This window comes from Chroicocephalus ridibundus, chromosome 5, assembly GCF_963924245.1.
Source record: "Chroicocephalus ridibundus chromosome 5, bChrRid1.1, whole genome shotgun sequence".
Classification (NCBI taxonomy): Eukaryota; Metazoa; Chordata; class Aves; order Charadriiformes; family Laridae; genus Chroicocephalus; species Chroicocephalus ridibundus.
This window is the reverse complement of record NC_086288.1, coordinates 23,827,185-23,844,327: the sequence shown is the minus strand read 5'-3', so window position 1 is coordinate 23,844,327 and position 17,143 is coordinate 23,827,185. Positions and strand designations below refer to the sequence as shown.

Below are 17,143 nucleotides of genomic sequence, written 5' to 3'. Positions count from 1 at the left end.
TCTCTTGGTTCCATGATGGAATTTCTGGCATTTTTGCTTTCCTGGCCGGGGACGAGCCTTCCTCCCAAGCTGGTTTTACCGGGCCCGTGAAACAGCGGCTTCCCCGGCCCTGTGGGCCGGCGGGCGGGATTTTTTGGGACTGTGAACCGTGGCGGCTGCGGGGAGCACCCGGGGAGCACCGGAGCTCCCTGTCCCCCCTCCGCGGGCTGGCCGGGGCCCGAGAGACGCCTGGCAGGGGCAGCGCTGCCACCTGCCCTCACCCACGGGCAGCGCGGCTCCGGGTGGGGGGTTTCCCCGCGGGGCGGCCATTTTAGGTGCGGCCCCCGCTGCGCCCCGCGGGCTCCCCGAGACCCGGCGCGCGCCGGCTCCCGCACGGGATGGCGGCGGCGGCTGCTGCGGCGGGTCCGCCCCGTCGGGGGCGTCTCCGTGGCGGCGCGGGGCCACCTCCCCCGTCCCCGCCCCCCAGCTCCCCAGTCGCGCTGGCGGCTGGAGGGGAGCGGAGTGGAGCTGCGTTGCCAGCCCCGTCCCGTCCTGAGCCGACCCGAGCGGGCAGCGCCGGGGGGGAGCCGCCGCCGCCGCCCCATGCGCTGAGGGGCGGCGGGATGGGGCCGCGGGGCGGTGGCGGCTGGGCCGGCCGCGCCGGGGCGCCGGCTCCCGGCTGGACGTGCCTCCTGCCGCTGCTGCTGTGCGCCGCGCTCCGGAGCCTGCTGGCCAGCCCCGGCAGCGAGGGTGAGCGGGGACGGGGCCGTCGGGGCAGCGCCTGCCGAGGAGGGGGGGCTTCCCGGCGGTGCGCGGCTTCGGGCTCATCTGGCTCAATTTCGGAACATTTTGAGGGAGGTGAAGTGGGGTCTGCCCGCGAGGAGGCGGGGGACGCGCCGGGGGCCGCGGGCGATGCTGGCCGGTGGGGTCCCGGGGAAGGGAAGCGGCAGCGGCCCCCCGGGCGGGGAGCGGGGCGGCAGCGCTGCCTGAGGGCGCCGGGGGGTTTGCACGGGGGGGTTTACACAGATGCCTGGGCACGGGCGCCTTATGCAGTGGGTTTTATTTTGCGGGGGTGTATGTGGGTGGGTTTGCACGGGTGGCTTTCCGAGCGGTTTGCGGCAGCACAGGTGCATTGGCGCGGGTGGGTCTGCGGGGCCCGCCGCGGGAGGTGGCGGCGGAGCGGGGCCGGCCGGGGCTCCGGGGGGGGCTCCCGCTGGGGAGCCCTGCAAGCGCTGGCCGCACTGCGCTTACTTCGCGGCTTAAAATATATATAAAAAGGAGGCGAAGACGCGGAGGTGCCGGTGTTTAACCCGCAGCGCAGCGGAGCGCGTCCGCTGGGGAGTGATTTTTGGTTTATGCGCTCGATCTCTGCGAGGCTGACAGCCAAAAACGTGTGTCCAGGCTTCTTCTCTAGCAGAGTACTTCCAGGCTTTCAAACCGGACTGTTTTATTTTTCTCTATGCGTGGTGTGGGTACTGTGTGGGGCTTATTATTGTTATTATTATTCTTATTTTTGGCTCCGTGGACAGGCTGTAATGTGAAAGCAATGGGTGGAGAAGTTCAGCATCTTGAGGGGGCTGCTCGTTTATTTGTGAAACTCCTTTAGAGGGAGGAGGTATGCAGGGGTTGGTGAAGGAAAACCGTACCAGAATTTCAAAGATGTGGCCTGAGGTAACCAGCTAGCTATAATTTATTTTGGAGAGTGAGGATAATGTGAATCGCAGTTTTCTTTTTTTTAAAAAAAAAAAAGTGCAGAGGAAAGGGAAAATGCTGTTCTTCTGTGTGTGAAGATATCAAATGTTAAGGAAGTGCATTGGTTTGAGGGATGATGGAAATGGCTTCGGCTTTGCCTTAGTAAGATAACAGTGGGCCCAATCCTTCCGCCCCCACGCGGTTTTGGATCATTTCACCCGTGGGAGCGATGCCGGGAGGCAGTGTGGCTGCTTTCAAAGAGCTCTCCCCGCTGCTCACCTGCCTTTCGGGAGACACGCTGTCCTGCACACTCCCGTCTGCCCCGGTACTTTGCCGAGAGACTGTCAGATGCTCTGATGAGCCCTGTCTTGGTCATCCTTGCCAGTTCTTGGAAAATCTGGGTAGCGCTCATGGAGTCCGTGGGACCATTCACCGAGTGTAGAGCTGTCTGCACAAACAGGCAGCTGCAGAATAGGACTTTTACACGATAGGAAAAGGTATTGGAAAGAATTAATGAAGCTGCCTAGCAAACGGGTTTAATGTAATTGTTACAGGGAGGTTGCAGGGGAATGTTACAGGAATGATCATCCGCATAAGCGTTTGCTTCAGGGTCTCTCTCCCCCTACTTTTCCGACTGCTGCTTTCTAATTCTTGTCTCTTCAGTAAATGCAAAGCTAAAAGACTGCTGGTAGGAGGGGTCTGACTGCGGACCTGAACTTATTCAATAACTGGTGTCCTTTGCTGCTAGGAGATTTATTTGTAAACAAGCATTATTTGACAAGTGCTTCTCACAGCATGTCTCCTTTGCCAATTACTACTAAACAGCTCCACTTCTGGGAATGGCTCACCCTGCAGTATGTGAAGCCTAATGCGTGAGAAACCTCAGACGCCAAAGTCTGCCTGCCTGCCTGTATGCCACTGACACTTGTCACTTGGTTTTGGGTTTGAAAAGTTCAGTTTGGCCGCTTCTGGGCTCTGATGAGAGAGAGCCTCCCCTGGGGTTAGTTGTCATATTTAGCTGGTTGGGAACTTGACTTTTGCATGGACAGAGGTAGCCATCTTAGACCTATGAATATTTTTCAAAGGTTGGTGGTATTGGTTTTTCTGGGTTTTGTTTTTTATTGTCCCTCATCCTACTCACTATGGTTAAATAGCTAGCTGATACCCTGTGCTGTGTAGGTATGTAACACGTACGTGGTTGCATAGAGGATGACAAATTCTCATAATTACTTTTTTCTTTAACCCTGCATCACATTTGTTTTCATTTCTCTGAATCTTACGCAGTGACTTCGTAGGATAAGATCTATGCAGTTAGCAATTCACAGTGCACGATTTTCTGTTTTACCATTTAGTGGAGGGAAACTTTGGGGAAAATGCTTTAAAAATCTAGGTTAAGATTTGGAGGGAAAAAAGGTAAATTCAGTGTTTGGGTTCCTTAGCATGGAAATACCCTTTTGCAAGGGCAGCTGCATTTCAGAAGGTCCTGCCATTTTTATGGGGAAGTATCAAGTGCCTATCCTGTATCATAAGTGTCTTCATAGATATCTCCAGTTATAGATGGAAAGATATACATTGTGAAAACTGAATTAATTTTTTTTCCCCAGATTTTTTCCTACAATAGGGAAATAAAACAGGTCTTGATTTCAATCACCTTTTCTCAGTTTATGTACTAAAAGCAAAACGTGTAGCGAAGGATGAATGCTCAGCGCTATTTCATGCATTTTCAAGTATTGTTTAGCCATTATTTTTAACTCTTTAGCAGAGTTCATTGATTAGAACTGGAGATTTCCTTCTTCCTTTTGACTATTTTTACAAATTCAGAAATTAGTCACAAAGAATATATTCCAAAGAGTACACCAAAATTATTACAGTATTTTGAAGTGCTAGTATTTCAGAAGTACATTTTTACTCTGAAATGCATTCCCTATGATAACAGGGTGTGAGGGGCAGCCCTGCAGCATGCGACTGGGCTTCCTGCACCTCCTCTGGTTTAAAAATGCATGTGTGTTAAATCTTTCTGTTGTAAGTACTAGGGTTTGGAAGTGGCTCATATAAATAATTTAGGTAAAACACAGAACGAACGACAGGATTGTTGAAGGACCTCCCCTCCACCCTAAACTTCATGATTTGTAAGGCATTGCCTGTGCATTGGGGTTGGTTTGCAGATCTCATTTGGATGTCACCCAGATGACCTTAAAAGTGTCACGCGGGCAAATTAAAACAATGGAGTACATAACATCTGACTGTGTGTAACAAAGTGATTCCACAACATATCTGCATAATTGTCATTAGATACAAAGTATATTTCATTTTGGGGCTGTTTGCAGGAGTAAGTGCTGATGAGGCAGTGCTGCAACAACGAAGTATATTGTTAAGAAAATAAAAGGAAATACAATTTGAAATAATGACATTGACTTAAATAGACAAAGGTGAAAAAGACAAAATGAGTCTGACTTTGTAGTGTGTTGTATTTGTTTTCAGACTAGAAGGGTATTCTTTAGTTACAAGCTCCTGTGTTTGGCCCTCTTCCTCTTAATTCTTCCAGGGTTTTCTGAAGCTGACTTTATCTTAATGTATCATTTTTTATTTGAGTGAATGAATAAATGAGTACAATTAAAGGGGTGGGTCTGGTGCAGGCAAAAATAAAGGAAGGTTGTAATTTGCAGATTATTCATGCCAGAGCCTGGAATGAGCCTACCTGTTCTCAGTGTGTTGGCTTGTATGTGTGTTATTTCATACTGACATATAATTTCTGTGTCGTGGCACACTCGATAAATGCATATTTAGGTATAACATCACAATATTTATCTTTAATCAGTGAATGAAGTCTTTTTCAAGCAGTTTTTTTTGTGTATTTAGTAGAAGCAGGTCTTGATAGAAAAATTGTAAAAATAGTCTTAATTTTCATATCAGTGTGTTCCAATTAGTCTAGTGCTTTGGGTAAAAATACACGCTGTCAGAACATTTTGCTTATTAGGTTGCTGTAGTAGTTTGGCTTGTATGTCATGCATTCACACAGCTGTTGCATTTTGTGTAATTCTGTAGGTGTTACGTACGGCGTGAGCATATACCTTGTGTATGCAGAACGGGTAAGTGTGGAAACACTTCAGTCTGCTCACTGTGCTTTGTAAGGAGGCTTTGAGGACATATCTGTTCTTAATTTCATGTATTGGGATGGTTCCCTGTGTGCATTCCATGATAGCAGAGCATGGCCTCACTGCCCTGTGTTTATTTTACTCACAGGAGTAATCCCATTAACTTTTAAATTTACTGCAGTGGAATTACTGGTATGAGGAAGGACAGCTCCTGTCTAATGGTCTTTTTGGGATCATCATATGTGTGATGTATGGCTTTTCAAGTGGTTTAGAATGACTCAATCATGGCTTTAAAATGGAAACTGCTATCCTTTTGACGGTAAAACAACATTTGAAATGCAGCACTTTTAAGAATATGACTAAAAGCATTGCTGCCTAATGACATACGTTTAAAAAAAAAAAAAGGAAATAAACAATAGCAAAGATTGGCTCCAAGATAGTACCTGTTTCCTTTTGAAGCTTATCTTAAAAATTCCAATAAATAGTGGAAAACAGGCGAACTGTCTTAAACGGAACCACTGACAGACCATCTGCTTATATTATCTTACGTGTTGACACCATAATTTGATGTATAAAGCAGCTATTTGCACATCAATTTACAGATGGGTAAACTGGCAGGTACCATGGGAGAAAGAGAACAGTTAGTGGGCTTGTCTGACAGCTTCTTCCCCCTCCGCTGTTAACTCTCCCACCGTTACCTAACTTTTTAGCTCCAGTATATAGTCCCTCTCCGTCTCTGCTCTTCTCTTTCTGTTAAATAAGAAAATGAAATCTCACCCGTAAAGAAACATTTATTCTTTGCACTGAAATACAAAGTATTTTGCAGCTGGCTCTGAAGGGGGGGGAAGGTGGGAGCAGTATTTGGTAAAGTCAGGCAGAAATTGCAAAGCCCAGACGGTTTATGATGTGGTGCCTTGCTCTCTGATCTCATCGGTTTTACGCTTTACTATTCCGAGGATTTCTGTGCTGTTTCTGCAGAAATCCTTGTTTCCAGCCCGTGTTGAGCGAGTGCTTAACCCTTGACCTGGGAAAGTCCAGCTGAGATTGCTCAGCTTGAGCCGTGGTGTTGGACCCTGTTGGCTTTAGTTTCTTGACTTGGTGCTATGTTTTTAGTGGTCTGCTCCTCTAAGTGTGCAGGTGTGTATATTCTTGAATAGAGATGAGCATCAAACATTGCTCAGGGGTGTCAAGGAAGTGAGACCCTGTCCAAAAATAAAAAGAAAACAAACTCTTTTAGCAAATTGTTTTAATATTCTCACTTTCTCTTTAGGCAATAAATCTAAATCAGTGTGTGGTTCAAGGGCAAAAGGAGATGTAAAAAAACCAAATGCGCACAGATTGGTTGCTTTGTAGAAGCACTGAATTTTTTGGTTATTAAGTGCTCACTTCTATAGAGAAAAGAGTATTCAGTGCAGCTCTTCAGCAGATAGTCAGCCATTAAAAAGGTTTTTAAAAGAAAAAAAAAAAAAGAAAATCTTGTGATTATAGTAAAACATCTAAACACAGACTTGAAGTATCTGTCATAAGTGCACCTTTCTCACTGACCATAAGTGCTGTTGAGAGATGGGGCATCATTTCAACCAGGACGGACTTGAGCTAGGTATTTTTCTTTACTTGGAGAATGTTGCAGAAATACTGCATTAGTGATTACATTGGAATGAACAATTTTTTTTTATAACTTACTCTTTACTAAACTCATTTTCTTTGATCTCTGCTGTAAAATTGCTGCGTGTTTTAAAAGCTAGTAGAGAATCCTTTTTTCCTTTGAATGTATATTTTGTTCTTAAGATGTCCCTGTTTTTTGACACAGGCAGAATGGAGAGATGGATTGTCCTCTGCATTCACTTGTGCCTGTCCCTCACTCTGCTCTGCAGCTGGCTGGACATCGAGGTGACAGGTTTTGCTGAGGCGAAAATGTTTGCCGCCCCATTTGCTTTCACAGAGCTGTACTGGCAAACTTGAGCACTGGCCTGCAGTAGCTTAGGTCTGTCTAGGGGTTTGTTACCCTTTTAGTTGTCTCTTTGACCTATTATATGTCTTACAGTCTCAGTTTTGGTATTTGCTATGGCTTTGGTCAGTGCAGTATCTGAGCCTCTCCGAAGGCTTAATGCGCTTATCCTCTTGGAGGTAGAAAGCAATTATCCCTGTCTTCGGCAAAGAAGCTAGTCGAGAGGGGACAGTCGGGAGGAGATGTAAGCAATGTGATTTGCAGCACTTGACTTCTGGGTTTGGGAGGTGATCAGTGGCTGTTTGCAGAGGTCTAGTGGCGTGTTGTCTGCTGTGGACAAGGCTGCTGGGACCTGCTGGCTGCCCTGGGCTGTGCGTATGAGCACAGCCTTCCTGCTTCTGCTTTGCAAAGAGAAGTAAAGATGCTTTGGGCCAGAATAATTGCCATGGGAGCATTCAGTGCATGCACTGTCTCACTGAGGGGTGCCGATGGTGGGAAACACCTCCTTTTCTCTCCCTCTTCCCTGGTATTGGAGTTGTGCAGGAGGTGTGTTAGGAGGACTTTGACCAGGTAGAGCTGACTAGGTGACCACTAGCTGGAAGGGTGAGAGCTGCCTACTGGAGAAGGTGGTGTAGCATGTACTATCACAGCAAATTTGGGAATACCTGCATGACCTGGTCTGGCAGCCCTGAGGGAGAAGGTGATTCCTGCCCCTAAGCCTACCCCTAGCAAGCTCCTGAGCATCAGCAGAGGATCAGCTGGTATGCAAGCTGTGCCTTGAGGGGAGGTGTGCATGGAGAGGAAGCAGTCCCCTCCACAAGTTGAGAACTTCTAGGTTTAGGTGGCTGTGTAGTAGGTATTGAGCCTGTAGGAGAGAGGGCAGGACCCTGGGCTTGCAGGCTTTCGTGCCAGCTACTTCATTTTGGTGCAGGACTGAAGTGGCTTGCCAGGGTATTAACTCCTGGGTTTTCTAACCTGGATCACTTACTGTTAGAAAGAGGTCAGAACAACCAGTCTGAACTTTGTAATTCTCTGAGGGGATGGAGAAACACCTGGGAAGAAATAAATTGTTCAGCATCAGTAAGGTGCATTTCGTGATGTTTCTGGGTGGGCTTGTATGATTTTTTTTTTAAACTATTTTGCATGTCCCAAACCAGTGAAACTGTTTAGGGAAAGTATCTACACACTTGCCTCTGTAAGATAATTTTTCCAAAAAACCTCAGTTACTTTGCTTTATCAATCTTTGCTTTACTAATGTTCACATGCAATTCCTTCCTAAAATGTGTTGGCAATTTGCTCTTCCCACTAGCAACCTCTGCCCTCTTTCCTCAACAGAAATAGAAGGGATAAACTGTCAACCCCCCTGAAAAGCCAATAGATCATCTTAAACATATTTTTTTTTTTTTTGCTCCTGAATGCTATCTAAGCATTATGTCAGTTCCTTTTTTTTCCTACTTCATTGAACTCAGTGGCAGCAGAGTAGTCATTATTGTCAACAGGAAGGCTTTATTGGTGCTGGACAGTGAGGTCTTGCAAGTCCACTGGTAGCGAAAGCTGACAGCCTTGACAGCTCTGGATGTGCCTGTGCTGAGTTTCTTTCCTTTTGTTGAGTTTAGTTATCTGCATAACAGAATTTGTCCATGTCTTTTAGGATACCTTTTAGGAACAGAGACCATATTGCTTTTGGTTGGCAATGCTCTGATTTAGGGAAGGAAGTGAGATTTCATCTCAGCAGTGCCAGCAGGTGTTTTGGTTGCATTGGGAAGCTGTTAGGATTTTAGGGCTTGACTTTATGTGAGTGCTTAATAAGGTGCTTGCTTTAAGTATAGTCTTCAACCATTTGCAGATACCCTGGGTCTGCAGGCAGGACTGATATTTTGTTTCTCCATGCAGGCTGGTTGTCAGGTTGCTGGCTGCAGGTGCTGGTTGTATCTTGCCTTCAGTGGAAGCTTCTTTTTCATTCTAGTGGCAGGGTGGTGCTTGCCCAGCTGGTTTCCCCAAAAAGTTTGTGCTGCGGCCAGCTGGGAGATCCACTGTTGTGTTGGTACAGTGTTGTTTCCAGTGGATCTTATGAGTGGGGCTGGAAGCATTTTACTGACTTCCTTCATTGTGAATAATGCCTTTTCAATTAAATGGTGATTTTTGTGGAAATGGGAGTGTTTGCCATTAAAAAACCAAAAACAAACTCTACAGGAGTTTTTCAGTTTCCAGGCACTTTGGTGTCAAGCTAACAATCTCCTGACCACTTCTGCTTTTAAGTTGTGTAGGTGGGAAGAATGAATGACTGCCTCTTGTCTTAAGTGCTAATCCTTGTAAGGAAAAAATCTGCACTTTCCTATTTGTTTTAGTGGGTCCAGTTATCAAAGTGAGCTTTTGGTCCCAATCCCTGGAGCTATGGACAGTGCTGTGCCTGCCGGGAAAAAATGCAGCCAACCCAAAGAACTTTGTCAAAGGGCAGTATCACACCCCTCGTAAACAGTGTGTTCAAACAAATTACAGACATAATGCAGAAATTACGGGGTAAAATTCTCCGGCTGATGTTATGATTGCAGTTGTCCATCTGGCCTTAAAAACCTATGAATCTGTGATGCAGATTCTAGCGTTTTGGCTCTTGCTATAAAAGGGAATCATGAGAAAACTTAGAGCAGAATGAAGCCAACGTAATAAAATATAAATCTGCAGTTAATATTAGTTTGTGAGTTCATTAAGTAGTGTGTATTTTCTTCCTCCAGTGGGCTATAAATAATAGGTACTGCTACAGCTTGCACTCCGCTGTAGCTGGTTTCCACTGATGGAAATGTTTCCAAGGTTCTTGCCTGCGTGTTTTTTGTCCCAACTCAGTGTAGCTAATTAATACAAAACATCTGCTCCCTGATGACTTTGATTTCTTTCAAGAGTTTATTTTTTTCATTTGTTTTTGCTTTCTTGGATTATTTTTGACTGTCACTTGTTGGAGTGCCTTGGATTTATACTTTTTGAAGAAATACTTGGCACAACAGGGAAAACAGTTGGAGAATGAATGGCAACAATACTGCAATAAAACCAGCGAAGATTTATGAAGCAGGAAAACTTTGACTCATGATGATGAAGAGTCCTCTGCAGTCAGTGTGTCTTGGTAGTGATGTGAACTCCGGGAGCACAGGAGGAAGGATGGGGAGGTATGCAGGGTAAGGAGAGACCGGCTCCATTAATGATGATGTCTTTGGCAGCTATACCCCCTGCCTTGGGAAAGAGGAGGAGAGCAGAGGCGTGAAGCTTGGTGGAAAGCCTGTGATGCTATTCAGGAGACCTCCCAATGAGGGCTTGGCGCAAAGCGCTGTTATCGCATCTTGTCGTGTACCTTGACCCCCATCCAGCAGAGTGTTTCACCTCACGCTTAATTGGCAGTGTGTGAGTACTCCCATGCGAGGGTTCTCACAACTATTTTAAATGTAGCTGCCTCCCACAAGCTATGAGTGTTGGGTCAGAGCTGGGGCTACCTTGCTGTAGGCTCTGACCCTTCCATGGGTGGCTACGTCCTGTGGAGTGCTGTGCAAAGGGGGCCAGGAGCTGCAGGAGGATGTAGGAGCACTTGATTCACACCTTTTTTTTTCATGTGGGAGTTCAGATTTCGGTTACCTAAAACAATGTACAGATTCCTGTTCAATTCATAACAAGTGTATTAACACAGAGTTTTGCTTCAGTTGTTTAAAACAAAACATTTTGACTCAAATGTTAATTGCTTAAAAATGTGCTACTTTAGAAATCATGTGGTGTTTTGAAATACTTAGGCAGGCTTTAAGGAAGGTTTCTTTACTCCTGTTTGCTTTGTAATGGAAACTGTAGTTACGGGGTATTGATTTGGTCAAAGAGGATATTCTTTTCCTTCTGCTTTAGGTGTATTTCAGTGAAATAAAAAAAAAAAAAGATTCATATGGCTTTACAGCTTCATGGCATAAACTCAATCAGCTTTTGCTATCCTGACCATTTTTCCCATTCTAGAGCTATTTGTCAGGATAAAGTTTGGTAGAGCATGCCCCATGGTAAGCCTTAGCTTGCACATGGTGCTGCTGAAGAGCAGGACTACTCCAGTGTATAAGCATTTATGGGGAATCAGCTCAAAGACCATGGCAATCCAGAAGAGTTCGGTGTTCAGTATGCCTGCAGAGACTTTACCCTGGTATGAACAGTGAAGGTTTTTCTGGAAGATCCTTAGGTGCTGAAATGGCAAGAGGATGTGTGGCTGGTAGGATCAGAAGTGCTCAGTGTTTTAGCCTGTTCTGGGGGGATTTTTGTTTTTTTCAGCTTGGTTTTTTTTCCTCCATTTGAAATTGGAGTAAAGAAAATGAAGCTGTTCCAGCTGATCCTGCTCCAGACCAGAGCCAGAGGAGCCATCTCGTTTCAGTGGAGTGACCAAAAAAATCCACGGGTCAGTGACTTCTATTTCAGGCACTGTACCATCATGACAGACCTGTCCTGCTTTTGCCTGGGCAAGCTAATGCTGCTACATGGCACTGTTTTGGGTGTCTGTGTCAGATGGGGTGCTCCGCTGTGTGGGCAGCAATGTTGAATGCCGTCAGCCCTGGCATTTGTTGTGCTTCCTTCCAGCCACAATCCCTGTGTAGCCATAGTGAAGCTGCTAAATGCCGTCTGTGTGAATGTGACAGGGCCATTTGAGTAAAAAGCTATATCCAGTCTCCTTGTCAGAGATTCCTGAGTGAAAACACGCTATTAATTCACCAGCTAGAGTTCAGGGCAAAGGTTTAGATCACTTCTGGTTTTATTCTACCTTGATTGCTCACCCGTAGGAACTAGCCTGTCTGAGAACAAGAGTGTATGCAAATTCCCCCGGCTATTATTCTGTATTAAAAAAGGAAAAAAAAAAAAAAGGCTATGGTATGACTTTAGACTTAATCATCATTTATCCTACCCTGAAGGCATGGAAGTTAATGATGATATAGATCTGTGTGGTTTTTTGTTCCCCTTGACTGAGCATTAGAAATAATTAGGGCTTGTGGGATGGATGCACTGATGGCGGAGATGAGCAGAAAACATTTTTGAATGTATGTATGCGTCTCTTCCAAGTTTGCTGGCAAAGATACAGGTGCTAAGAGTATGCTTATGGCCTCTGAGGTTTCTTGCTCATTCGTTGAGACATAGCTGACTGGTGCTGAGGAGAAAGGAAGTGGGAATAAATGAGTTTTGTTGTTTTGTAGGCTTTTAAAAGTTATGGGCCAAGCATAGTTGCTAGCGATTTCTGGAGAGATGTCTTCAGTGGGGTAAGCTCTCCTGCATCCCAAGACCTGCTCAGTACAGCTCTGGGTTATGCCTGTGGAGTATCTACAGCATTTGGGGCTGGTCTAGGAGGCACAAGCTATACAGGAGCTGGCACTAGACCTCCTGAAGTATGGAAGCCTTAAGAACCATAGTTGGAGGCTTTCCTGACTTATTTCCTTCTGTGACCTGAGTGTTTGGGTTAGTTGGTTATTAGACAGCCATGGCCAAATGCACATTGATGGTCGTCACAGGTTGGATGGGGAGGAACTGGTTCTGCTGCTCTGGAATAGACCTCTGGTCTCTTTCTCTGTCTTGCTGTGGGTTGAACCAGAGATAGTTTCAGGGTTTTTTATTCAGGTGCAAAAAAGCTTCGTCGCTCCCCAAGTAGCCACGTGGTGAGTTATGGAAGCATCTGTTTGGGTTGATGGCAGCCCATCTCTGAAGTCTCTGCCAAAATGGTTTCTTCCTTGTTGCAGGTACATACCTTACCTGCTGTTTGCCCACTGTTTCTTTCCCAACCTGGCCAATCTGCAGTTTCTCTGATGAAAGCATTTCAGCAAAAATGATGTTCCTACCGGATGGAAGGTGGTGGGAAGAGAGGTGGTGCTGAGCCCATATGGAATTGTTTCGTGGGACCATGCGCTGGTGGCCTCTCCAGCAGTGCAGGATGGGAAGGCTGCCTGAGAGAGCGTCCTGAAAGCGCTGGTGGCACTGTCACCCTGTGTGGGGAGCTCCTGCAGCTGGGCCACATTGTTGATGTAGACAGTCCCCTGGAGAAGGGATGCTGGGGCTCTGGCCTGGTTCGAGGCAGAATTGTTGTGGGCTTGGGACCTGGCGATGATGCAAGTAAAGGACAGATATACTGGGAGTGACTGGGTACGGCGGTGATGGGGAAGATGCAGATAATGTATCTAGGTGGAGCAGTGGTAATTTGTGTTTATACCAGTATTTTGGTGATTCTCAAAGCAAAATGTTTCCATCCTTGCAGGCAATTTAGAATTACTACTGGCTTAAATCTATTGCTCAGAGCAGATCAACACAGTGCAGTATTTGAGAAGACATACTGTGGGCAGAAGTCCTGGGCAGTCCTGGGCAGAAGCCTACAGGGTAGCTGGAGAGTTTGCTGTGCCTTAGCAGCCCTCTGGAGCCGTCTGAGCTGGTCCGGGAGCCCCTCTGGTCTCCAGAGCAGCCCAGGCACAGGGGGAACTTAGTCACTTGTAGCTACTGTCTTCCTGGCATGTGAATTTTGGGTTATTGTGCAGCAACTGTCAAAAGGTGTATCCCATCCTCTATTTATTTTGCAGAATTCTACTAAAATAAGAGAGGAATTGAGGCTTTTCTAACTGGAGATTTAGTATTCAGCTCTGCTGGCTGACTCACCAGTAGGAAAATTCCCACTGACTTGAGTTAGAGTTGAATGGGTTGTATTATCTTTTCATATGCAGAAAATTATTTTGAAATTGAAGTTAATAACAGCAATTTAAAAATTGTCATTGATAGAAAGATAATACAATATTTAGTTGTATCATGTTCTTTTTATGATCTGATGTTTGAATAAAAGCACTTTTTCTGCTTTTTCCCTTAATTAGCACGTCATGAAGAAGTTTGTGGCATCAAACACGCTATCTAATTACATTCATTAGTAGGATCTCCAGGACAAGTTTTAATTAAGTTGTACAATGTAGATCAATACTTGTTTTGCATCTATTGCAACTTAAGACAGGAATATATTGTTCTGCACAGTTTAATTACAGTGATTGTAATAAAAGGAATTTGGGTAAACCTGCCATTTTGGCAACTGCACTCCCTTCTCTTGCTTTTTAAAATAGTATGCGGTTATAATATGCGACGTGTTGTTTATGTGTGTCCTATTTTAAAGTATATTTTAAGATCGCCCTTTTTATTCCATTAAAAAGAAAATGCAGTGTGGTTCAGGAGCACTTGGGCGCTGGTGCTTGGCTTCAGCTGGAGCAGGAGGCCTTAATGAGCATTTTACCTGCAGACTTCAGGAGGAGGAAGGCTGCCCATCACAGGGTGACATATCTGATGGTAGATGATAGCAGCACTTTTATTTTGCTTAGGCTGTGGGGTGGAAAGCCACCTAATTGTATGTTTACTTACTGTGGATGCAGTTCAGTGTAGACTCTTGAGTACTGCTTCCACCAAATGTCCTGTAGCTCGGTAGCGTTGCCAGCTCCCGACTGTTTTCTGTTTTGGCAGGAGAAAGCAATCTGGGCATGAAAACCCTGAGCTACCAAATGTTTTTGCTCAACATCACAAAAAAATACTTGACCAGGCAGAACATCTATGTGCTGTATGATAGTGTGCAGCATTAATACTTGCATACATTGTGAAAATATCTGGATAGAACAATCTTTTTTAAGATAAGTGTTTGATGCCAGAGCTGAGAATTGATTACTTTTCGTTTCTTTCTACCTCAACATTGTATATTTGTGTTTTGGGCGTTTTTGTGTACAAGGGACTACAGTCATCAGTGCTCAATGCAGTACAATGATTAAGATCAAACTGACTCAGAGAACTTTGTTTTTTAAACTAAATCGGGTATTTAATCTTCTTTGTTTTTTTTAAAGGAGCATACATTTTAGTATAGTTTACTTTTGGGTTTTCTTACTATGGCTCTGTAAATAGTGTAATCCTGATACCTGAGGTACTCAGTAAGCAGCATCTTTAATTTTGTCTGCAGTGCCCTGCAGTGGGGTGACCTGGGCTGGTGTAAGGAAGGGTCTGTGTGCTTCATAGGTGTTTGCACGGGTATATTTGGCTGTGTGGAGGCAGCAAATTGGCCTGATACGAGTAATAGGGGGTGAGGGTTATGATACTCATATCCTTTATATCTGTGCATGCAACCTCTAGCAATATTGAAGAACTGACATGGTTGACACTAAAGGAATGAGCACAAAGCTGCCTCTACCTGTTTCGAGCCTGTTCTTGGGCTAGATCATGGGCTGGAACGTCTGGAAAGTCTTGAAAGTCCAACTGTGAAAACTTCCAGTGGGATTTTTAAAGAGCACGTAGGGTAGAGATCAGGAATTGAAAACCCAGTGAAATCGCTTCCTTTTCAGGAGTGACATGAGTACAAAAAGTGAAGTATTAAGCAGACAAATAAACTGTGAGAAGCGAGTATTGTAATCCAAAGAGAAGGAAATTGTGTGCTTTTAAAGCAGTAGAAAATTCCTCCTGGGTTGAAATTGCTGGATGACAGCTGTTGATTCAGAGACAAGCTTTTAACTTGGAGATTTAAAGCCCTGGGTACAGGAGGTGAAAGCTCAGCACCAGAAGCTGCTGTAATTTTTCTTAGTTGAGTTAAGCGTGCATGGATTTAATGACTTCACGATTTTTACTCAGTGTTTTGGGTAATATGAGGGGAAAAAATGTTATAAGCTTGGGAATATTTATTTTGCTGTTTAATGTAAATTGTTGATTGCTTATGTGACTTCACCCAGCTACTCCACGTTTGTGTGTGTGTGTGTGTGGAAAAAAAGATCACTTGGATATCTTACAATGAAATTGTCAAAGACTTCGGGGAAAATATGGAAGAGGGAGAAAAGAATAGATCCCTGTTAACAGTAATACTTGCACATAAAATACTTTTAAAATTGAATTCATGATAATCAGGAAACTCTGCATGTTGTTTCTTCTTCTGTGTTTGTCTTCAAGGCCTGATTATGCTAAAAACATAAGTCACCTTAGAAGACACAGAGATGTTTGTGAATGTATGTGTATACCTATGTACTGTATGTCTTGCATATACACATAAACACACAGTGTGCATTATGTATTTATTCCCTCCAAAAGACCGGGTCCTAAGACCACAAAGGATCTAGATCTTACAGAAGTTTAGTGCATTTGCAACTTAAGTTTCAGTGGCAGATCTCAAAGGAATAAAGTAATGCATATATAGAATTGTTTCCAGTGTATGACCTCATTGTTAGAGGAGTTATTGCATTGTTATTCTGCTTTACAAAAATACAACTTCCTTGGCTAATTATAAACAGCCTGTTTACCATAGCCACCCAAACCTTGAAGTATTTTCTGATGTTTGTAATCCATCCATGTTCCTTAACAGCTTTTTCTCTTATTTTCAGTGAATTTACTGGACTCTCGCACAGTAATGGGGGATCTGGGATGGATAGCCTACCCAAAAAATGGGGTAAGTCTTTGTTGTTGTTTGCTTTCTCACAAATTACCCTAACCGTTTCCATTCGGAAAGTAGACTACTGGGTTTAAAAACTCCCTGGAGTGATTTGTCGGCAATGGAGGGAAAAAAAATAAATAAAACAACAAGCTGTGACTGGAAAAATGGAGTGATGTGGCTAGGGAATTGATTTATTTATGCAGTAGAGCCAGCCACAAGCATTAAAAAAAAAAAAAAGTCATGAGTCAGCCCCCTCATTCCTCTCCTCACCAAAAAAATAAATCAATGAGGTTATTTAAATTTTTTTAAAATTATAAATTCCGGTTCTTTTCTTGAGCCCTTGAGGTAAGTGTACAACACAACTTTCTGGAAGTTTTCTTCTGAAACACAGCATCTGAGATGCTACTGTTAGCTTTAAATGAACAGGACTGTTCAGAAATACTTTTCAGGCTTATGATAAAATTCTGGGAGCTGATGATACTGGAACAGGAGCTGAGTTCTAAGCACCTTGAAGAGCCTCTGTCCCCTACCATTAACTATACTGAGAATTGAAAGAACCTGGCCTCCTAATTTGATACCTGAAATAAGTGATGGAGTTTAGATGCATTAATAATACCCTCCAGTGTGTGTGCTTGGCTTGACTGCATTTTGCGAGCAGTCATTGCTGAGACTTTAGGTCTTTGGTTTGGCTGGGGCACCCTCAGTGCTGTACTGTAGCAGAGCTTCGGTACCATCTCGAAAAGTTGACTTCTGCAGGGCACTGAGTATTCTTCTCGGTTCCCAGGAGCTGTGAGCACTGTGTGAGGTGAGAAAGCATCCCACGATAGAAATGCTGCACGACTGAGCTCTTGAACAGAGCAACTCTCAGGAATGTGTTATTTCAGAGTTTGTCACCAGCTGAAACGGGCTGCAGAATTGTCTTGGATTCCAGTTTGATTGTCATAAAAATGGTGGCAATATTTATATAAAATGCAGCCAACCCTGCACATATATATTACACAGTGAATTAAAATCTGG

The 17,143-nt window shown here is 44.5% G+C and overlaps 1 protein-coding gene across 9 annotated transcripts in view; it reads left to right on the top strand.

Annotated features, from left to right (window-relative positions):
* The first annotated feature begins 416 nt into the window (after positions 1-416).
* The window catches only part of EPHA5 (EPH receptor A5), a 199,650-nt gene continuing 182,923 nt past the window's right edge, over positions 417-17,143 (top strand). For 6 of the 9 annotated variants that reach the window (XM_063337206.1, XM_063337202.1, XM_063337205.1 and 3 more), the window contains exons 1-2: positions 458-729; positions 16,077-16,141. In XM_063337206.1, the coding sequence (XP_063193276.1) occupies positions 603-729; positions 16,077-16,141 (192 nt within the window). In that variant the 5' untranslated portion in view covers positions 458-602. Of the gene's footprint in view, positions 730-16,076; positions 16,142-17,143 lie in introns of all 9 variants that reach the window. The other 3 variants (XM_063337209.1, XM_063337207.1, XM_063337208.1) reach the window with 1 other exon arrangement.